This window comes from Diceros bicornis, chromosome 14, assembly GCF_020826845.1.
Source record: "Diceros bicornis minor isolate mBicDic1 chromosome 14, mDicBic1.mat.cur, whole genome shotgun sequence".
NCBI classification, from domain to species: Eukaryota; Metazoa; Chordata; class Mammalia; order Perissodactyla; family Rhinocerotidae; genus Diceros; species Diceros bicornis.
Window position 1 is genome coordinate 14989330 of NC_080753.1, and position 23626 is coordinate 15012955.

At 40.7% G+C, this 23626-nt stretch overlaps 1 protein-coding gene across 1 annotated transcript in view; it reads left to right on the forward strand.

The window, feature by feature from the left end:
* PKHD1 (PKHD1 ciliary IPT domain containing fibrocystin/polyductin) overlaps positions 1–23626 on the forward strand; it is a 415790-nt gene that overhangs the window by 205759 nt on the left and 186405 nt on the right. The window contains exons 47-50 of the mRNA XM_058554174.1: positions 1297–1474; positions 2886–3081; positions 14301–14366; positions 20698–20826. Coding sequence (XP_058410157.1) covers positions 1297–1474; positions 2886–3081; positions 14301–14366; positions 20698–20826 — 569 coding nt within the window. The remainder of the gene's footprint in view (positions 1–1296; positions 1475–2885; positions 3082–14300; positions 14367–20697; positions 20827–23626) is intronic.

Sequence of the window (23626 nt, forward strand, 5' to 3'; positions counted from 1 at the left end):
TGCCCAAGTTCATCCACCTAGTGCATGCAGGTATAGATTTCCAATTTACACCCATTTGACTATAGAGCACAAGCATTTAACACTGAAAACAGCTTCCTTTTATAATATGCCACTGGATTGTAAATTGCCTTTGGATCTGCTCATGCCACACCTCACTTTGAAAACCCAACATCCTTCTTCATCTCCTTTCCCTCTACTTGGAGAATTTAATTATCTGCCTGTAGCAAAATGCCACAGTTAGATTCTCGTGAAAACTAAACCAAAGCGGGAAGGACAGTCATAATGTGTATTGATTTTCTTTTTTTTTTAACTTTTGCTGTGTTTTCTTCTGTCCACTTTGACTTTCTTTGAGGGTCTTAGCACGTGGCCAAATCTATTTATGTTCTAGCGAAGTCTTAAAAATCGCTCTCTGGGATGGGCTGTGTAGAATAATTTATAGAAATTAGAAAATTTCTAGTTCTACCTGTGACATTCACATAATACTTTTGCCACACTCTGCCTCAGTTTCCTCATTTGGTAAAATGTAGTTCTTCTAGAAATGCTGTATGCAAATTAGGGAATTGGCACTAGCTGCTTTCGGAAGAGCTCATGCATACAGTCTTCCTTCACAGAACAAACATGATTTGAGGGCCCATTGTGTGCAGGGCCGTGTGCCAGGGTGCAGGATACCAAAAAGGGAAAATATCTCTAACTTGAGGATCTTATAATCTATGTTAACAAACGAAAAAGCAAACCTAACAACGCTGAGATGCTGTAGCAGGGGTGAGCGCTGGGCATATGCAAGCCCACAGGGGAGGAGTCAGGTTACTCATCATTCTAGGGAAGGCTACTGAACCATTCCTGCTGGGTGGCTGGAGGTGGGCTTCTGAGAGTAGAGGCACATCAGGTTCTGGGTCTCAGTCATTGTTTCCCGTAGGAATATCTATCTAATTACCAATATAATGTGTTTTCTGCTGCTGATAAACCTGGTCTATGGCAAAATTCTGGCCATAGACATTTCTTTTTGAAAATAGTGGTATTTAATCCTGGCTTATATGAACTCATTAAGATGGCATTTATTAGTGGCTTTAGATCTGAGCATTACTTCAACCCCCCAGGCCAATGTAATGCACAGACCATCCAGTGCCATTTTCTCACTGGGCTTTTTTGAAAACTTCAATAGACACATGCACCAAAAGGACCTGAGACAGAGAAGGGGAGAATAAAAGATGAACTATAACCGATGGAAGAGAAGTGCATTAGATCCAGAATGGGCAAGTGACTTAAAACCATGTTTTTCTTTTTAAATCACCCTAGAGCTAATGCTCCGGATGTTTCTTATGATTTAACTGTGACAGACAGCAGAAATAAGACAACCACTGTCAATTATGTGCGGGATACATTGTCTAACCATCATGGCTGGATGGCTCTGCTCTTGGATCAAGAGACCTACTCACTGCGATTTGAGACCCCTTGGATCAACAGATCTCTTCAGGTAACCCAGGCATTCGTTCATTCATTCATTCATTGATTGGTGTGTCACATTTCCCAGGAGTTCTTATCTTTCCTTCTGTGAAATAATAGTTTGCAGATGTGAGCCTCTTCTGGTGCTGAGAGAGAAAACTGCAACAGCATTTGGCTAGATGAACGTAAACTGAATATGAGATTGTTTTTTAACTTGAAAATTTTAGAATCTGTTTAAATCTCACCTTGAATGCAGAATGGTTCTGCCTGAAAATTTAACTTTATTAACACGATGAAAAATAGTTCTAAGCATTCTGTAGAATTGTGTTCTTATATTATGGGTTAAGAACCAACTAACCTCAGGCAAGTGTTTGTAGCCAGAGAAAATGCCTTAGCAAGGCATTTTTGCATTGCATACTGCCACCTTGTGGTCAAGGATTAACTTGCAAATGAGGGTCTAGACTCATTTGCCAGGGTGAAGGAGTCAAACGGTTAGGGGGAAGGAAGACAGGAATAACCGTGTGGAAAGTGGGTGCATTTTCTGAAAAAAAAAAACAAAAACAAACCCTCAATCTAATGGATTCCCTCAAGCTTCTTTTCTTCCTTTTAATGCATTTCTTTCTTCCTGTCTCATCATATACATTCTCCCTGAAGGTCACGAGAGCAGGTCTTAGAGAGCTAGAAGCTGCTTTAGGTGTGCCATAGCTCTGAGGAACTCAAAGCAGAATCCCTTTTGATCCTCTCACTATGGCTCTCAGAAAGGATGTACACCTCTCCTTCCTTCCCTTGGGGTTCCCATGAGAACATTCTGGGAAATTTTCATAAGGGGAAGGCAGTAGAATGGCGATTCTGGACGAGGACACCCTGGGTTTCTCTCCTGGCTCAGCACTCTCCTGCTTTGTGATGTGGGGCGAGTTACTGGACCTCTCCTGCCTCAGTTTCCTCATCTGTGAAATGGGGGCAGTAATAGCATCAATCACCATGGGTCTCTCAAGGATCGAATGCCTTGATATGAGCACGTAGCAAATGCTCCAACAGTGTTAGCTGTTACTGTCATAAATGGATGGCCCCCATCATTGCCTGCCTCCTTATGTTATGGGAATGGGAAATGAATTCTAGACCTGGCTTTGTCTTTTCCAGCTGTTTGACCTGGGACAAGTTGATTCACTTGTCTGGGTCTTGGTTTTCTCCTGTTAATTCAGGTCGTTAAAAACAAAGAAACTTAACGGCATCTTTCGTAGAACTCACATTCTATGATTTTGTAGCTCTAGTTATGAATTTATTATGGAGTGGACTTATTTAAGACCATTTCCCATAAGAAAAGTAGTCTAGGTGTGAACTGCCCTATTTCTAAACTATTCCATCTGCGTTCTTTGTAGCTCATTTTGGGGGGGAGCCTTCCTTCCTAAATGAGCACTCTTGTGCTTTTCTCTCACTTCAAGTACTCAGCAACATTTGACAACTTTGCTCCTGGGAATTATCTCCTGCTGATGCACACAGGCGTGTGGCCTTACCCTGACATCTTCATAAAATGTGGGACTCACGTGGGGCAGTCCCTTCCATCTCTTCCATCACCTGGTCAGGACCAAGGCTGTGACTGGTTCTTCGATAACCAGTTGAGGCAACTCACCTATCTGGGTAAGTGTAATTGGATGAGCCTGTTGAGGGCGCATGATCAGAAACCACTGTTCACTCTTGAATTCGAGACTTCAGTGCTATGAAGTGATGTGGAACAGAAGGGGCCAGCTGTATGTTATGGTCGAGTGAAATCAGACTGCCTGGGTTTAAATCCCAGCTCCACACTCACTGGCTATGGGACAGTGGGCAGGTACCCTTTCAGTCTAAGACTCCTCATCTGTAAAATGGGATAATAACAGGACTTACTTCAAAGGATAGGAAATTAAATAAAGGATAACATGTGTAACTTCTTAGCAGAGTGCCTAACTCACAGACAGTGCTTAACACATGTTGTTATTAATATTTTTAATTCACTTTAAGGCAGTGCTGTATTTGTGGAAAGATCACAGGTCAAGACAAGACGGCTGGGTATGGCCACAGATACAAGGAACAGCAGGGAAGACAAGGTGACAGGTACGGGGAGAGGAGGGATGAAGAGTGAAGTTAATGTGGAAAACGAGAAGGCAAGCCTTGGAAGGGAAGCTGAGGCCAGGAAGATGAGGTGGCACAGAGGGCTGATCTGAGGACTGGGGATGGGCTATCTCTGAGTTGTGTCAGGATGCAACATCAAGATGAAGGATCCAGGAGCCTCATTTCGTAAGACCAGGAACTGTACTGTGATTGCAGAGTAACAGAGGGCAAAAGGACTTCCTTACCTGCTTACTGTGCGGGTTTCACAGGAGCCCAATGTGTGGGTCAGAACCATACCTTTCTTTTGACTTCCTGGTGCTCGTCTCATATTCCTTTTCCACACCGTGTCAGCATTGGTCACTCTGAGCCCACGGTGTCCTCTTATACCAACCTCTGCTCAGTTGTGCTCTGTAAGGAGAATCTGGCCAAATGGGTCACTAGAATGACATTTTGTTATTAATTGGTCAAATTCAGGGGACCTCATCAGCATGGCAAGTGCCAGCCCCTGCCAGAAGCCAGACTGGGCCCTGAGGGTTTAGAGAGCTAGGCAATTGTCCTGCATCCCTGTCCCTCTCACTTGTCAACTGAGTCTGATCTGCACTTGCTCCTGGGACTAGTAAATTTTAAAAGCACCAGAAAGGAGAGTATGGTGATTCTCTGGTGTTTTTTAAGTCTTTTCCAAATAGATTGTTGTATATTTTATTTGCACTGAATTGTGCTATTCAAATTTTATTTCTGATTTCATCCAACCGTAAATGTAACCTAAAACTATAAAAACTCAGGATGGACAGAGATCCTGAGACCGTTTTACTACTAGAGCCAAATGCAGACATTAAGTAGGAGCAAATCAGTGCCGTTAACTTTAACTCTGACTGTTCACTTGATATATATTCTGGAAGAAAATTTTAATTTCAAATTGCTCTCATTCTATTACTTAGCATGCTTCTGAAGAGCCTGTCTTGTCCATTGGTCAGATTCTGTTCATGAACTGCAAACTAATTTGAAGAGTCACAGAAGCCGAGCATCATAAAGGAAGATTTGCGATATAAGGAAAAAAAAATCAAGTCAGACAGCTACAGATTTTCTTCCCCTTTGATAGCGTTATTTATTGAATTAATAGCAAGTTGTATTATTTTACTATATATACACACATATGGTATAAATGCACATCTGTGTAAACATATATATTTATATGTAGGTGTACATCTGTGTGTAAATATGTGCATATATAGGATGTAGATGAATACTTCAGTATAAAACATTTTTTAGGTAGATAGCCTTTATTAATTTAAAAAAAATTCTCTGTACCAGAATACCCTAGTGTTTCCACCTTCAAATAATATGAGTTGGAAAGGGAACAGGAAGTCACAGAGGATTGGTTGGATGTTTAATAAACTTAGAAACCCTTGTCCCTTCAGAGGATTCCTAGGTAGTGGCTTCGAGGTCATTTGTGCCTCCTCTGTCATCTGAGTGAATGGGGTAGGTAGGTGGCTAGAGCCACTTCTGTTCCCGTTTCTGGGCTGACACAGAGAGGATATGAGGATTCAGGGGGAACTGAAGCTCGCACTGCTCCTCTGTGGTGGTGGTCCACACAGCTCAATTGGATTGTGTGGATTTGGCTATGATTTTGGGTATCCTCTGTGTCAAGTTTACATCATCTCTAGGAATACTGACGCCATAGTGGCAGTGAGGAAATTGCAGCTGGTACCCCAACAAGACCCCAAGCAATAGAGTTCCAGTTCTTCTGCCATGCACTTTACGTGTTGATTAGTTTGTTACTTTCACTTAATTGTTTTTTTGGACCATGTGACTTTATATGTCTGTGACTGAGATAATTTACATAAAATGCATTTAATCTAAAAAGAGAACATAAGTCACAATCTCACAGTGTATGCGGACATATTCCTGCAATGAAAAAACATGAGGAGAGTTGTGTACTGTAGACAAGTTTTATTTTATTGTAGAGAAACTTCTTGATCTCCTCAGGTCCATGGAGTTTGAGTTTCCTGTCAGGCTTTCGGGGGTGTAGGGGGTCCTGCTCCCTTTCCTGGCTGGTGTCCCATTCAGAGCGCTGCTTCACCGGCAGTTGGCTGTGTTTCACCCATTTGTTGACCACTTCTAAGTGGACCATCTTTTGTATTTTTGTTTGCAACCTTACCACATCCTCCAGGAGAGGAAGTTTAAGAAAAATCGCAATTATCTTCATTTCCTCCGTTTGGCTACTTTGTGTGTGATTTAAGATACCTGACTAATCTTAGACCCAACTGAGCATGGAAAAGACCAGAACCCAGGCATTCTAGCTCCTGGCTATGGCTCTCTCCACTAGAGTGTGCTGCCCACTAAGTAATCCTTGATCCCTGACCCACAGGGTGGGGGTGTTGGGCAGGGCTGTGGGAGAAAACTTCTCACCGAGCCCCAGTGACAGAAAAGAATCCTGCACGTATAGTGGGTCTGACCTTGCATTTCTCTTCTCCACCAAGGTGAGTTCTGTCTTTGTTCAGCAGACGTCTTTATGGAATTCAGGTTCTTTGGAAAGCTGGTGGCCAGAGCTTAGGGCTCAGGGTTTTAATCAGCGGCTGGCTGACTCTTTCACTCAGGGCATGGAATTATAAATTCTCCATGCCTCAGTGGCTCCATCTATGCAAGGAGGCTAAGAATACTTACTTATCTCTTGGAACTGTGGTACAGAACACCCAAATGTCTTCAAGTGTGATTAGCATGCCATGGTATCTTACTACAAATTTTCTCAGTAGATTATTTCTCTAGAATTTTTTTTTTTTTCCCAGAAGATTAACAATCTCACGTGCCTTGAAATCAGGATACACATCATAACCTTGCTGACAAGGTCTTGTTGTATTTTCCTTGACCAGATTTTGTAAGATAACTGAGATCCGTGATATTAGGACATATGTGATATGTTGTTCCCATGACTGAAATTTAATACCACTTAAGCAATTGTTATCCACAGAATAAGATCACCTCAGTCATTCAAAAATATATTTTAAGGAGATTGGTTCGGGTTGTCTTTCTAAAGTCCTTGAGAATTTGGCCCAAGGAGCCACTTACGAAACAGACCACAAGGAAAGTGTACGCATGCTGTATTGTGTTGGGACCAGGAGGGGCAATATTAGATGCGATAAACTATCACAAATGGCAGTTCCGAACTATAACTTCTACGCCATGCTTGAGAATGGGTATGACTATAGAACAGTGTTTGTCTATATTCTCAAAGTCGGAGGCGAATCCCCAGCCGATTTTGCCGTTTATGCGATTTGATTCACCAGCCGCCCTGGCCTCTGCCTTACACAGCCGATTTCCCACTGCCTCTTTCCCTGCTGTTTCTTCCAGGGATGTTTCAGTTCATGGAGAACTATTTTTATTTTTTAGTTACATTAACGCTATGAAATAATTAGTCAGCTAATTAATCTGGTTTACAAGCTTTGTAGGATTCTTCAGCTGTCAGTCAGGCCCAGGCCTGAGGCCTCCATCTAGTCTCAGCTCTCTTGCCCATGTGATTCCCGTTGCCATGGCTACTGGCTACATCTGCTGACACCCCACTCTCTATTTATTGCTTAATTAAGAATTTCACGCTCAGCCCTTATCTGCCTCTAAGAACAAGCGCACACTGTTAAGAAATTCCAAATTTAGGCCCAAGCACAAGGAAAGCTTTTCTTGCAGGCTTGGCTGGATGGAGCCACTTTAACGATCTTCTTGGCATCCCAGCCGCCACCCTTCAATCAAAAATCATTAAATGGGGCAGAGATAATGAGCATGTAGCATATCAAAAGAAGGATGTTTGCTTGGTCCAAAGGAGGAAAAGCTGCTAGGCCCCATGCTCAGCTCCACTTCAAAGGGAGATGAGACCCCTCATCACTGGGGCCTGATAAAGCCTCATTTGTTCTGGGCTTGACTTATGCAAAAGGTCTGGTATGTCAGAGTCCCATCTCACAGACACGGGATCCCCCCACCTCTTGCCTCCACCTCCACCAGCCCCCTCCCTGGCTTTCCACACGCTCGTGTGTCAGCACTTAGGCAGCTGGGTCCCCGAAAGCATCAGGCGGAGCGTGTAATCACTGACTCTCCACTCACAATGGCCACTTGTAGGGGGGCGGCCAGGAGGAGGTCTTCCTCACAATGAGAACACAATTATTGCAGCTGCTGGGGAGGGCTACGCTTCTTCCTGTAGAAATATAATAGGACTTGCCCAAAACAGGAGGACAAGGTTGGGGGGAGGTGGTGGGGGTTAAGAGGGGTGGAGAAACAATCTTGAGTTGATTATTCATATTCTGACTTTTGGAAGCCCAACGCGGAACCAGTGGGGTTCCAGCAGCTGCTCGTGCACAGCCCTCTTCTAATAATTGTACATTCTGTCAGGGGTCAACTTACTTTTGACCCTGTCCTTTTATATTGGTAAAAGGCTCTTTAGGGCAAACTGTTGGGTTGTGGCAGGGTGCATTAAACACTCACAGCCCCTTCCCCTTGTTTTATCCCCCACCCAACCAGCAGCCAGTGATAAATTCATATCAGATGCTGAGCCATTCACAGTTGCCCTCCCGAGTTCACACAGCCCCCGCTCGCGCAGTGGAGAGGCAGCCGAGCTGGGATATTGTGCGAGGCGGCAGCTGAGCAAGTCCGCCTGCTAGGCTCAGAGGCTCCTGCGTATCACCTCCTTCTGATCTGACTGAGAAAGGACATGTCTAGCCAGGCTGGCCAATGCTTGTCTCCAAATGTCCCCCTCCAAGATAAAGGCAGGCTATTTGGCAAGAAGCCAGGGCTGTTGTCCGTGAGGGCAAGAGGGCTGTAGATAGAAAGACAGATGGACTTTATTGTCTGCACCAGTTGCCCTAAAGAACTCAAGTCACATCATGCAGACAGCTTGGGAAAGATGCTGTTAACTAGGGAGATTCTGAAAATAAGGAATGTTTTCCTTTCCTAGTTTGTGGCTAGGAGCTCACGGCTACTGCTTAGGTTTCTCTTTCTCAAAGCGCTGAGGATGCTGGATGGAGCAGGCTGCAGCCAAGACCCTTCTGTTTTTCAGCTTGTTCAGAAGACCCCATGCAACTCCTTGAGAAGGAATCCTGTGAGGATCTAAGGAGGAGAGAGGACTCAATTGGCTCCCTAGGGCTCTTTGGGAGGATTTTATAAGCAGAGCAGAATCATAATCCTTTGGAACTCGGCAACCATTCCCATGCTGAGGCCCTCTAAGGCAATCTATGGCATTCTAGTTAATAAATTAATTTACATTCTTGTAGAAAACTCATTCCACAAAGATCCCCAAGGATTTTTACCAGTAATATAGAGGACTGACTTCAGGGAAATGCACTAACTTTTACGGTAAAAATATAGAGAATGGAACAGGAGCTGGGAATGTGAAAGAGATTTTGCCTCTTGATTGCAAGAAACTTCTCCAAAAGGAAAAGGTAAGAGGAAAGGGAGAAAAAGAAAGAAGGAAGGAAGAAAGGAAAAAAAGAAGAAAAGAAGGAAAACTTAGATGTTAGAATCAAATAGTTTTTCTAGGAATCACTCAGGTTAAGGAGCTGATTCTTAGCAATGCTGGTGTCCAGCCTGAATTCATGCAGGGCGTAAGTGGTATAACCAGCATTCGAACTCGGCTTTTCTGACTCTCGGTTCAGTGCTTTTTCTAGTATACTAGTGTTTTTTAAAAATCTAAGCTTATGTCCTTACCCTTCTAAACCAATTCTTCTATTTGTAGGAAAAACCTGCACTTATTAACTCTGTGCTTCCTAAACTTTAGATACTTGTGTACCACCTGCACAATTTGTCACATCCTTATGCCTCTTGCACTATTATTTACCTAAGATTTTTCTTAATAAATTCCCACACTGTCTTATTTTTAAAACCTAACCTCGTCTTAAGCAGTAATACCCATAAAATCATGGGCTTAATGACTTGGTTGCTTTTTCTAAAATACATTAACATTTATAGCTACTAAAATAAAACTTTTTATGCCACTAAAATCATCACCTCACGTTTTACATTTTGGGCATATAATGTGGTCTGCAAGTTTTGGGTGTAACTGATGAAAAGAAGTGTGGACACAAGTGTCTCTTTTTTATCTGGTCTCTCTCCTTACTTGCTAAGGACACGTGCTTCTGAGAACAAAGCACATTTTCGAGAGTATGATAGGAGACAAATTGTAAAATTCCTTGAATAAGTGCTTTCTAAACATGCCCCATGGGCAAACAGTTGGAATGCTTGTTCCCAGGCCCCTCCCTGGAGGTCCTAGTTCTCTAGATCTGTTCAGGGCCCAGGGAATCATAAGTGCACAATGCAAGTGTGGCAAACATCTCTCTGAGTCAGAAAAACGATTGTTCTCTGAGTTAATTCAGAAGGTTTAATTGAGCTAACTCTCAGGACTGTGGTTAATGCTGATGTATCTATCTGCCGGCATCTTGATCAAGTTATTTTACACTTAAAAGAATCACACTCTTCCATGAATGAATGTTACTGGGGAGAATAGAAGACTCAAAGGGGATCACAGGACTTTCATATAGTGTTTCTGTGAAGGTCGTGCAAAGATCCTGTGTTACGAGGGCCAAGGTGACTCTGTGGCTGTCTATGTGAGGCTGGAATCAGATAGGAGTGTGGTCGTGCGAATCAAGCTTTAGCTGCCCAAGGACCAACTGACAAGAAAGCCTTCTCTGTGGCTTAGTGAAAGATGTCAATTTCTGGGGAGTGAGGTTAAGTTCACCGAGCAGGTAGGGGGAAGTAGAGCAGGAGTGTGCAGGTGTGTGAGGCAGATCTGGGAGAAGAGGTGAGGGTAGAGGATGGGGCAAGCTAAGGTGAAAATGCAGAGAGAGGATCAAATCCAACAGCTGGCTCGTGAAGACAGCTGGAGTCTGGGTCCAAGGCAGGCAGAAGGAGAATGCATGAGTCAGGATGAGACTGGGTGAAATTTTCTGACACAGATTGCAATTGCTGTTTCACGTTCTCTCTGTGTGTTGTCAATGGCTGACTCCCACTAGATAAACATAGACTGAATGAGAGGACCTAATATGTGCATAGACCTCAATGGCAGAGTGGGAATGGGAATATGAATGAAGAATAAAATAGGAAGGGAGTCTACAGCCTGCTAAGATGCCATGTGTTTTTTCCTTTTACATGGATAGGTACTTGTTTCCCCCTCCAAAATTCCAAGAGAGATTGGGACCTCTTCAGGGAGAGAATTAATTAATTTTTTTCTTGCCTAATGCCAGGCACAATGCCTTACTCTGGCAGGCATGAGCATCATATCTAGCCGAGTAACTCTCATTCCTCTTACCAGGAGCCATTATCTTAGCACATTTCTCTCTTCCTATTAGATGTCTGTGTTTATAGCAAGCTTAGATCATATAGCACTTGTCAGAATAATTTGGCAATGATTGACCCAAAGACTTCTTTTCTTTTTGAGGACCAATCAGATATTCTTACAATCTGGGAAGGATCAAAGGCAGTGAGTCTTCATTTATAAACAAAGTAGATTAGCCATTCTCATATTACAAATACAAAATCAGAACTCATAAGCACTGAGAACACGTATGTACAATGTCACAGCTTGTATAAGGCTTTTAAACTCTTCCTGAGTCAATACTTTTATTCTCAAATGATTTTCATCTCTCTTTGTATTTATCCAAATTGGAAATGACACTGAACATTTACACCGTCTTTTGTAGCGTCAACGCACTTAGCAGATCTGGTTAAGTTGCTTACAGCTCTGAATACTGTGACTCCTCATGATTAGGTGCAGCTGTAAAAAGAGTGAAAAGAATAAAAGCATATTTCTTGGGTTTTCTTAACTAGATCCCAGAATAATGAGCATGCCATAATAACAGTATTGATAATAGCTACATTTACCGTTATTACATGCCAGGCACTGTGCTAAGCATATGACATGAATTATCTTATCTTTTCTTCCCAGTAACCCTATGAGGTAGATAGTAGGTTATTCCCATTTTCAGATGAAGTGAATGAAGTCCAGAAATGGTGAATAACTTGTTAGTTGCCCCCATCTAGGAGCTGGAAGACCCAGGATTCAAATCCAGGCTGTGGAACTCCAGCCCCCACATTCTTCCCTACCACTCTCACGACGTAGAAATGATATTTGGGAAGAAACAGTCCTCTGCACCATGCTCACAGGCTCAGAACCAGCCCACAGAGGGGCATGTACAAGTGGTGGTATAGGAATCAGACTTTTCTAGTCTTTCCTACTTTAGGTAACTTTTCTTCATTTGCTCTGATGCTGAAACTGCGTCTCAGATTGAATGGTATTCACACACTTGCTTTAATAAAGTGAGTGATAGCTTTTCCAGGTATATTTTAGTTTCAATGTCTGTTTTGGGGAAGAGTTTCCTCAGGAGGTGGGAACCATTTGTGCACACATAGAGGCTGAACAAAATCAGTGGTCACTCAGTTAGAAACCAGAGCTACCGACACAGAGCTACAGACACGACAGCACGCTGAGCCAAGGAGCCTTGGTTTACCAAGAACAGCGCCTGGGCAAGTGATTTAGTGAATGAGAGGACGAGTAGAACAGCCTGTAATGGGAGTCAGATATGTTGAGGGTCAGCCTGTTCAGTGTTAGGGTGAATCATCACGATGATAACTACAATGCGTGATACTTATGGTATCCTTTTCACCCGAGGGGTTTTGAATACATTGATTGTTTTCCCTCCATTTCAAATTTCCTCATCTATCTACCGGGAAAAGAAAATCATGTTTCCATTCTTTACTCCTTCCAACCATTTCTCTTAAAAATATAAATTGTACTTATTTTGGTTGAATAAATCATTATAAAATGACTACAGTGGCTTTGAAAAAGACTTTTTTATGTGTAACTTTCCTTTTTCACTTTCCTTCCCTCAGTGCTGTGTCTTAAGAAAGAGGACACAGAGGTACTGAAATCTACAACTGCCTGGAAACTATTAACAAGGATGGCATTTATAACGTCTTTCAATGAACTGATTTCCCTTTCCAAATGGTTCTGGAATTTTTTTCTAGTTACCCTTTCTTAGAGTCTGATTCTATGACAGTATTCAGTTCCTTTTTCTTGTAGGAGGGTGTTCTATTGTTACCTTTTGTATGTTTTCAGGTGTCATCCTGTTCATATTCTCTTTTGCTTTTCTTTTTGATTGAGAATCATTTACCATTTTGTCTTTTGGTTCCTTTAAGAGAGGTATTTCCTGCTTCCATTTGTTCAATTTGTTGAAATTGTCAGTTAAGTACTGGGTATCTGGAGTAGGGAGCACTATAGACAGGATTTCTAGATTGGTCCAGAAGAAGTATCTACATGTCCAGCAATGTCTATGTCTTAAGGTGCATGAGAAAAGTCCCTCCCTCAAAGATTTAGAGACACAGCTAATGATTGATGCATTCCTAAATTCACCACAGTTGATGCTCTATAAATATTTGCTAAATTGAGAGCAAGCATAGGATAAATATCACAGTGTGGTGTTAGAAGTGCTTTTCAACTTTAGAAAATGCATAGATTGGTGTGAGCGGAAGTGGATGAATTAGACATTAGAGAAAAAAAGAGATGAGATGCTGGGCTAGTGGCTTTATAATTATTATTATTTAAGTTAGAAAAGGGGGGAAAATATGATAAGGAAACAATATAAGCAGAGTCTTGGAAGTGATGATAAAGTAGAGCAGACAAAGAACACGTTGGCCACTGTACCTGATCTCAAAATGTATACAGTGTAAGGAGAAAGCCATAGACTCATGCATTTTGTAATGGGAAAATTTTTTTAATGAGAATAATGATCAAAATAAGAATAGAAGAATAGAAGAGGTCTCATCATGGATCCCTTTGGGGATTATTTTCTATGTAATCTTCTGAAGCTTATGCTTTGTAATTAGAAAGAGTGATCCTCGGTCTATTCCATCCTGTGATGGAGGAAAGGGCTCAGGGTTCCAGGGAAAGGCAAAAGGAGAGCATAGTTTTGACCAAGGCCTCAAGGTTGCATCCTTCAGCAAGCATTGGATCCTCCAGTGATGGAGGCGCTGGCTTGCATGACATCTGAGAAGGCAGAAAGGTAATTAACCAATAAGAGACAAGGTGTTACTGAAAAGCAGAGTTCGTGCACCTGATTACTAATTAATCAGGCGTGAGAGCACCTTGTAGCTGAATTCACTATTTAATTATAGCAGCCTCTCTTGGCAAAGGAGCATATGTTCCCAGCTTAATCTACTGGTTTATACTGACATCAAATTGTCATTATCAGAAAGAATCAGGCCTTTTGATTATTTCCACTAATTTATTGAACACTTAAAATTAATGAACCCCAGGCCTTTTAAATGTGCTCAGTTGGTTTGGAAGATGGGAGGAGAAAGGAGGGTAGAGAAAAGCCTTCATTAAAAGGACAATTTGTTGGGATGAAGGTAAAGCAAATACATTTCATGGGTGATCTGAATTCTATTGGTGAAAAGCACATGAATTCTAAAAGCTGAGCCTTCAAAATGATGGAGAGGAAATAGGATATGCGGTGTGCCCTGCTGACCAACATTGGCCTCCAAAGAACACATGGCTCAAGGATTTTTTCACCTAGTTATTTATGTGCCAACTTTCTTGGAGACCTTACTGCGATTAAGTTTAATCAAATAAAAGCAATCAAAATCAAATATTGGAAATCAACAAGGGCTTTATTTTTTTATTTTGAAAATTTAGTTTGGTTGTGGAGAATTTAACATAAAGGCACCTTTCTCACATATGAATATCTTTCGTATTAAGATGATTTTTGCATTACATTCAAGTTGTGGCTTTCCGTATTAAGTTTCAGGTGAAGACCAAGTTCGAGTGATTCTCCATGTGAAGGAAGGTGTGCCCCCAACTATTTCAGGTGAGTATTAACCCACCAAATAGAAGTGTCTGGTACAGCAGTATGTCCTCCAATAATGGTTCTACAATTCCTCCCATCATATTGTTTATAAATAGGCAAATATCAGCCCTGATGCTTGTATGCCTACCCTCTCTCTATCGTGTCACCCCTATGGCTAAAATATGTGTCTGCATGTCAAAGACAGATATAAGACGGGTGCATTTCAAAACATTGGAAAGTAAGAATTAAAACATGTAAATAAGCACATTTCATAAATTATGGACCATATGTGCACACAGGAGTCCAGGTCTGCAGATGGGCCATTAGGCCCCTAACAAATGGAAGGAAGAATTCAGGGTATCTCAAAACTTTAATTGTTCCCGGTAATTTCAGAAAATCAGGATAAACAAACCCTTCCTAAAAGTCAGATGGTTCTGTGAAATCTTTCTAACTTATAAAAGCCAAATTCTCAAAGACTAAATGACTCATAAGCACCTTCTAATGTATTTCATGGTTTGTTTTTGTTTATCCTGAGTCAATTTAACTACGCATTTGCAGCAGGGATAAATCTTTTCAAAGGCTGAATTTTCCTTTGATATCCAGTGGCATTTTTGTATTATGTCAGAGTAGAGCCCATGCTAATCAGAAAATGATCAAATTCCTCCACTTAAATTGATAAATAAATGATGCAAAGGTACGGGACTAAAACTATAAATGAGAAGTTCTGATAGAACTCACTACTCCATGTTTACTGGACTAGAAAGAATGTAATTCTTTGTTCTCATAACTGTTTCTGAGCTGCCATAGCATTTTGTTTTTTATGTTCCCTGTCCTTTTCCCCTCTTTTCCTTTAAGTGGCTCAAAATGCATTGTTTATTGAGTGCCTCTAGTGCGAGGTGCAGGAGGATACAATGATGAGCAGTCGTCTTTGACTTCATGGGGTCTTATGGTCACCTGGAAATGTCAATCAAATGACTAGCTAAATAAGCAATAGATAAATTTCCTTTAAAATAACTGTTACCAAGGAAAAGTATCTCACTATTCTCTCCTTTCTGAGAGTTCTGTGTTCAGATTCCTCAAGAAGAAACTCGGTTGGTTCAGTCCCCATTTTGTAGAGAACATACCTTTTGGGGGAGCTCTCATGCCAGGCCCCCTCAGAGGATACTGGATCATCTGTCGGTGGCCATTCCTGGTTCAACCAGCTGTAGTCAGGGTGGCATGCCACTCGGTACTCAGTATGAAGACTTTTGTATTAAGAACTCTTTGGAAGGACACTGTGGGTGGCCAGTATCCAGGGCTTTTCAGCAGGGGTCTGTTTAACTGGGAGATGCTTCACTTGGCCTGTCAATTACAACAAACTGAATAAATAGAAAGCTGATGCTTCGTAGAGCTGTAGAATTTTAATAAGGGAAGGAGCCTCACAGGCTATCCTATCCAATTGCCTCATTTTACAAATAAGGACATAGAAGCCTAGACATTAAACAGTTGACTTAGTCACATTACTAGTCAGCGGAGCCTGGATGAGAACCCAGGTTTCCCAACTCAGTCCAGTGTTCTTTCTGCTATATCATGTAAACTTTAAGGTGTTTACATTGCCTTTTTGGGCATATATTAATTTATGAGTTAGGTTAAAATCTAACATATGTAGTCAGTTTTCCTAACCTATATAGTTTGGGACAGAAAACTGTACTAAAACACAAGAGTTACAGAATTAGTACATTATCATTCATCAGGAAGAAATTTCAAATATTAATATGCTTCTAAAACATTGCCTAATTACCATGTTGTGTGGTGTATGTGCTAATGTCAAAATTTAAATATGAGTATGTATTTTGCTTAATGAAGAGCTCTAGGAAAAGCAGTAAAATTATTACAGTATCAAAAATTCTTTGACAAAATGAGACTGGAATGATTCATGCAGTTCTATCTATATGTTAACCCATTCAGAAATTCCGTATGAGTATGTAATGCAGATGGAACATTTAGGGTGTTCTGCTGCAGAGAGCCTCTTAGTTCACTCAGTTAATTGAGGGCTTATTCTGTGTACAAGAGTATGCTTGTCACTGTGGGGGCATTATGGACAGGAAATTCCAGAAACAGCAGAAATTTGGGTACATATGGGCCAATGTTGGGGAGAGACAGAAGAGGTGGTGGTGATGTAAGTTGTTGTATGGATGCTTAGTTGGTTCAGGGTGAGGATTTATGCTAATTTGAGTCCAGATGGTACCCAAGTTTCTGAATACCCCGATGCAGGTCATTTACATTCCTCCAACATTGGCTGTTTTGGTTTCCTCTAAATGTCCACATTGCTTTATAAAAGATGGGAGAAGGGAGGATGGGGGACGCAACCCCCTTTGGAGAAAGATAAAAGTATTTCTGAACAGCTTTTACCTCAACCATGTTGTCTCTTCAGTGGGGGCTGATTGGAAATACCGTCCAGAGTCATATGAGGACATGCAAATGATCAGATATTCTCTTCCTATGTTTGCCAACCCTTTCCCCACAGACCTAACTTTATTTCCTTTCCCCTGGTCTCTGAGAATCTGTCAGCCCTTCTCCTGTTTAAAGTCAACCCATCCCTTTCAGCATCTTCTTAACTTTGTCCCATCAGTGAATGATTCTGTCTTGTGTAGTTAACCTCTCCTTCTTTACTGGCTCCTTCTGTTCAGTGCCTCTCAATTAAAACAAAACAAACAAAACAAAATTCATGGATATTGACTCTTCCTCTAGTTGATATTGCTCCTGAAAACTTCTCAAAGACTAGGCTCCTCTTGCAGAGCCATAAAAAGCTAGGGTGGGGCCAGCCCATGGCGTAGCAGTTAAGTGCACACACTCTGCTGCTGGCGGCCTGGGTTTGGATCCCAGGCGCGTACTGAGGCACCGCTCGCCAGGCCATGCTGTGGCAATGTCCCATATAAAGTGGAGGAAGATGGGTACGGATGTTAGCCCAGGGCCAGTCTTCCTCAGCAAAAAAAGGGGAAGATTGACATAGATGTTAACTTAGGACTGATCCTCCTCACCAAAAAAAAAAAAAAAAGCTAGGGTGGATGAAGGACCAAGGTGGAGAGGGCGATATTTGGCTCAGAAATCAAGTTGGAGACCACTTCAAATTGTGGCTGTTGTTGAGTGACAAATTTGTAGAGGAAAGCAGGGTGAGGCTTCATCGCAAATCTTGTTCCTGATCAAAATTTGTAAAGTTCGGTTTTAAGATAAGTCCAATTTATCTAAAGATTCAGAAGATAGATCAAAGGCTGAGGGTCTCAAATCTTAAAGCTGTCCATTCCTCGATGATCTTTTTGGATGATCTGACTTAATGTCTTCCCTTCCTCACTTCCAGCGCATTCCTCAGTCCACTGCAATGCATAGTGGCTTCCACCTCAACTACTCCACTGGGACTGCTCTCATCTTGATCACTCATGCTCTGGTTGCCGAATTCAATAGCCACTTCTTATTCCCTCTCTTATCGGAACTCTGCTATTAACAAGATCACTTCTGCCCTCTGGACATGCTCTATTTCTTAGGCTTCCAAGACGCTCCTCTCCCCTGGTTCTCCTTACATATCTTTGACTGCTTCTTCTTTCACTCTTCTAGGCTTTTCTTTCCCCACCTTTCTATATTAATAATAGTCATATAGAAGCCTGATATTAACTGTATAGAAATCTGATAACTGCAGGAGGCTGAAACTGTCTCCTTCTCCATTAAGTGTTCTTATCTTAAGGCAGGATGGTATAGAATGATCAAATTCATTCATAATAACATCCCTTAGAATAGCTACTTTAAGATTTAGTTTTTTCAATTAAAGACAGTTTCAGCTTACCTATAAACAAGGGTGAAGATGACAAAAGTGAAGAACATTTGTTTCTAACACCTGTGATATGAAATTAAAGTAAATAAAGGTTTTTGAGGCTTGGCACGAAGTTTTAAAGAACCTGGTCATTACCTGTTTGAAATATTACTGGAAATAAGGCATCAGAGCATCTTTCTCTGGCCTTTGTGGTGCTAGTTAGTGGCCATCCCATCCTCACCTGACTAGTTAGAGTATAGTATTGGAAAGGAAGATAATTGGGAGAAAACTTAGAAGGGTATTATGGTATTGGTGTTTATAAAATATTTATAAAGCCTCTTTCTGATTGAGGCTTGTTCCAAGACAATGCCTAATTTCCATGGTGTGAGGTATAAATTGCCTAGGATTTCTACTTGACCACAATCTATGTATTTTTACGTTATCCTGGGGCTCTAATTAGACCATGACTACTGGGGAGTCAGGTTTGAATAGACAAAATAACTGGGTGTTACCCATGATTCTGACCTCAGGCATTTTCTTTTCTCGCATTGTAATCCCCTGGAACTATCACAACCATCCTCAGAGTTTCAGATATGATCTTTTGGCAGATAAGCCAAACTCCATCTCTTTGACTTAGTGCTCTCTCCCACCCTTCAGATTTATATCCTTGCCCTCCTTGCTGTATAGCTCCACCTGGAGGCCTCACGGACACCCCAAGCTCTATATAGCCCAAACTGAATTCGTCAGTGTATGTCTTAAAGGACATCTCTGCCCTTCACCACCCATGCTGGTAACTCAAAGGTCATCCTTGGCTCCTCCATCTTTGTTACCCTTTACACTCTGACCTCTGATTATTTCTCCAGCCTCATCACTTGCCCCCTTCCAGCTCTGTGGCTCAGCAACACCAAATTGCTTATAGTTCCTCCACTTGGTCTCTTATTTCTTGCCATTGCTCTTGCTCATCCCTCTGTCTGGAGTGCAGACTCTCAGCACATACCTTTGCCGCCACTCCCCACCCCTATTTCTCTTTGTAACTCCTAAACCTTTAAAATGCAGCCCAGATGCTCCCTCTCCAGGAAGCCTCCCCTGACAAGGTCCCACGTTCTCCCCTGGCTGAGTGCCGTTAAAGAGAACTCCCTCCAGAGCTCTATCCTCCCAATATTTACTTACACAACTTATACAACACTGTTAGCTCCTTGGGGGCAAGTGTGACATTTTATTCCTTTTTTGTATATCTGTTTTTTAGGACAATTCTGATAGAGAAGGGAATCATTATTTATGCTTGTGAAATTAACAAGTAATAGATGAGATCTCCGCCCCCCTCATCATGTGAGATTCCCCCATCATGTGAGTTCTTGACACTCCCAAGAAATCTCCCTAGGCTGAGAAGAAAATATTTTTCATAGAATAAAAATATTTTTCCCCTAAAAGACTTAATTCCATTTATGGTTTAATTTGAACTTAAGATAAACTGAATAAAAGATCTGTACTGGAAGAAGAATATTTAGTCATCTGTGAATTTTTTTCATCCTCTTTTGAGACAATTTCTCTGCCTTTCTAACTCTGACTAGAGATCACATTCCAGAAAAGAACATGTGGGTACAGTTCAACATGGTGTTGTACATGATGTGATACTGGGCAGTCTCCATTGGAAATTATTAGATTTATGTTTCAATTCCCTGATGAAGAGGTCAGTGGTGGGATGGTTGAAAAGAAAATGCCATTTGATCATCAGTGGCCAAATCAATAAAAACCAGTGGAAACATACAAACTGTATGTTTCAATGCAATGAAACGAGTCCATATTGTTAGGCTGACTTTAATATGCATTAAGAGCTGTGAGAAGATCATTCCCTTTGACTCAGGAATTCCATTGCTAAGATTTTATTTTAAGAAGAAATTAGTATTATTGGCAGATTTGCTTAGAGATATTTAACACTGCATTATTTATCATTTAAAAAGAAAGTAGAAAGAGACTTAATACCAAATATGAGGGATTACATAAATTATGGACTTTTTATATAATAGAATATTATGTAGCCATTAAAATTATGTTTACAAGGAGTTTTAATAACATTAGAAAATGCATATTAAAAACTGCTAAGCTAAGTAAAATAAGAGCTGGATATAAAATTACATATATGATATAATCTCAATTATATAAAAACGCTGGGAACTTCTGTAAGGAAATACAAATAAAACGTTAATGGCAGTTATCTCTAGCTGGTGAGATTGTAGGCAATTATTATTTTTTCTTTTTCTTTCTATATTGGTATTTTCCAAATGTTCCATGATAAGCATATGTAACACTTATAATAAAGCAAAACACAAATGTTTAATAACAAGAGTAGAATATATTTTTCCTAGAAGTGGAGGTAATCGAAGAATTGAATACTTACTTGCTTTATACCTGATAAATGTCTTTTTGGAAGATTATAAAATATCAAAAGGCAACTACTTTGGGAGGTGAAAATCTCACCAGCATCCTAAAATAATGATAGAATTTGCAAGTTATCATAGTGAATCAGATTTCCATACTTATTCTTGCTATATTCCTTTTGTTTTCTAGCTTCTACCTCTGTACCTGAGTCAGCGTTAAAATGGTCCTTTCCTGAAGCATGGGCAGGAGTTGGAGAGGGCTGGGGAGGACACAACCATACCACTCCAGGCCCTGGGGATGACGTCCTGATTCTACCCAGTGAGTAAAACAATCCATGAGTTAAATAATCGCAGACAGACTGAACCAGGCCGACCTAATTGAGCATTACCCGTCATTTAAAAGTATTATACAACACAGTAAAGAATATGGAAATAAGTAGGCTTGTATGTCTACAACTTTCTTTTTTGGGCTAATTCAGGATAGGAATTTCATAATCCAGTGAAATCCAGAAAAAAATAGCTCAGCCTGCCTTCATTAAAGGTGGAATCAGTAGTCACCATGCCAGAGGAGTTAGAATAATCCACTAACTGGATAATTTTTCTTATGTGTCAGAGAACAGATGTACAGAAAATTTTAGTATCCTTATGTTTGAAAGATACAAGGTGTATGGAAGGAAGCAATATGCAAATAGCTCCTTATCTTTTGCCTTTGTGAATCTTTTATATACAGGACTGAGGAAAATGATGAATAAACTCTACTGTTGCCATGATTTTTCAAAGATGCTGGAAAAGGAACAGATAAATAAAATAGAAAAAAATCTATGTGTGTACATATGTATTATATAACTAGCTGTCTAATCTATCATCTATCCATCCATCCATCTATTTAGAACTCTCTTCCTGTACATATATATAGAAGAAGGATGATTCCTCAGATAAACAGAAACACACATCCATACATATAAAATTCTTCTTTTTTAAGAGAGAGTCCTTGAAACTCCCAGAAAATCTCTCTAGCCTGAGAAGAAAATATTTTTCACAGAACAAATATATTTTCCCTAAAAACTTAATTCTATTTATGGTTTAATTTGAACTTATTAAGGTAATACCAAATAAAAGAAGATCTGTATTGGAAGAAGAACATTTAGTCATCTGTGAAGTAATAATAATAATAATATCAAACATTTGTTGACAACTAACAACATGGTGGGAATTATTCTCTCTCTATTAACTAATTTAATCCTCACAATAACTCTGTGATATAAGTAATATTATTATCCCTATTTTTACTGACGGAGAAACAGAGGCCCAGGGCAGTTAAGTAACTTGCCCAGGGTCACACAGTTTGCAATTCAGAAGAGTCAGGATTTTAACCCAGCGGTCTGACTCCAAGTCCATATTCTTAACCAATCAAGTACATTCCCTTTCTAAAAGGACAAAGAGTAAATGAAAAGAGAGTAGTTGTGTTGTTTGTTTTGTTTATGATGAAAAATGAAGGTAGAGTGATCAAAAAATACTGACGACCTTCGGGGCTTTGGGGTGTGCCTGTGTAACTGTGCATAGAGAGACGAGAGGCAGAAGGAAGCGGGCTGCCCAATACGAACTTGAGCTATTATTATCGTCCGACTCCCCTATCATCCACCTCTCTCAATGGAGGATGTAACTTTTTGAATAAACAAGCTCATGAGTCATTCCTATACAGAAGGGAAAAATCTGTTCCGTCTCAGCCATCTCTTTGATGAATCTAGCCAGCGGATCGGCCCTGGGCTATGGTTTTCCCACCAAGCAAGCTGTTTCCGCCACTCCATGCAGGAAGCAAGAGAAACTTTTGAAGGTTGCCAAGCTTTTAGTATCCCTTGGGACTTTTATGCTGAGTGAGGGGTAATCTTAGCTATCTTTCTTGGCATTGCAGTTGACTGTATCCACTGTGTGCCCCACTGCCGGGAGCCCCTGGCATTCTCCATCCCCCTTCATTCCTTTGTTTACGGTCAGCTTATAAGATGGGCCTGAATTTTCCTTTTGCTTTTAAATAGCACAAAACAGTGCTTTAGAAAAAAGTGTGTATGTGTGGGGGAGTGGTACAGGCACTGGGTGTATAAAGTATCTCCCAGTCGGTCCTTCAGTATTATTGCCAGAACCACAGAAGTTAAGATTTTTAAAACACACAGTTATTGTTCATTATTTCTAGTTTTCAAATGGACAGATAAGTGAATGAAAACAGACATGCAATATATAATAAATGAAGTCTTTACTCTCTTCTTGTTGCCTCTCTTCTCTTCTCTAATAAGCCCTCTTTTAACGCCAGCAAATTATCCTGTAGTGGCCAGCATTTAATCCATTGTTCCATTTAGTCTAATCCCTACGGATTTTTGGCAAATCCTGATATTTTGACCTCTGATGGACCTTTGAGTTGAATTTACCTCCTCTTTCTACTTGTGGTTTTGCATTCTTGACCTTTTTCTGGCTCTCCTGGTTTCTTTCATTTCCAGCCTCTTTTGAATCAAGTACATCTGTATACCCACATCTGGCACGAAATAGACACTCAATAAGTATGGCTTGAATGAAGTGTACAACCTCCGTGCTGCCATCCATAATTTAATCCCAGAAATAAATTTTGGGGTTTGACAGGTTTGACACAATACAACTATAAAATTTTACAGATCTGTGAAAAAATAAAGTTTTCTCCTTTGAACAGATTCCTAAAAATTAAGATTTTGATAATGATGATAATGATGATGATAGCAGCAACCACAATTTGAGTACTTGGTGTGTGTCATGCACTGTGCTATATGTTCTATATGGATTTTCTTAATTAATTCTCACAACTACTTTATGAGTGGATTCTGTTGTTACTCTCCTTTTCGTAGGTAAGGAATCTGGGACACAGTGGGGTTGCCCAAGTTTCATGCAACTAGTAAGTAAAGAGGCTGGGGCAAGAAATCAGTTTGATTCTAGAGGCTGAACTCTTTATCATATCATTTTTTAAAACTCACCATCCCTGCCTGCTCTGATTGATCCACATCAGCCTATGTATTATAATGAATTTATACTTCTCTGCTTGCTGTTCAAATTGTTCCCTTCACTAGGAATTAAAATGAAGAAAACGCTACTATTTATCG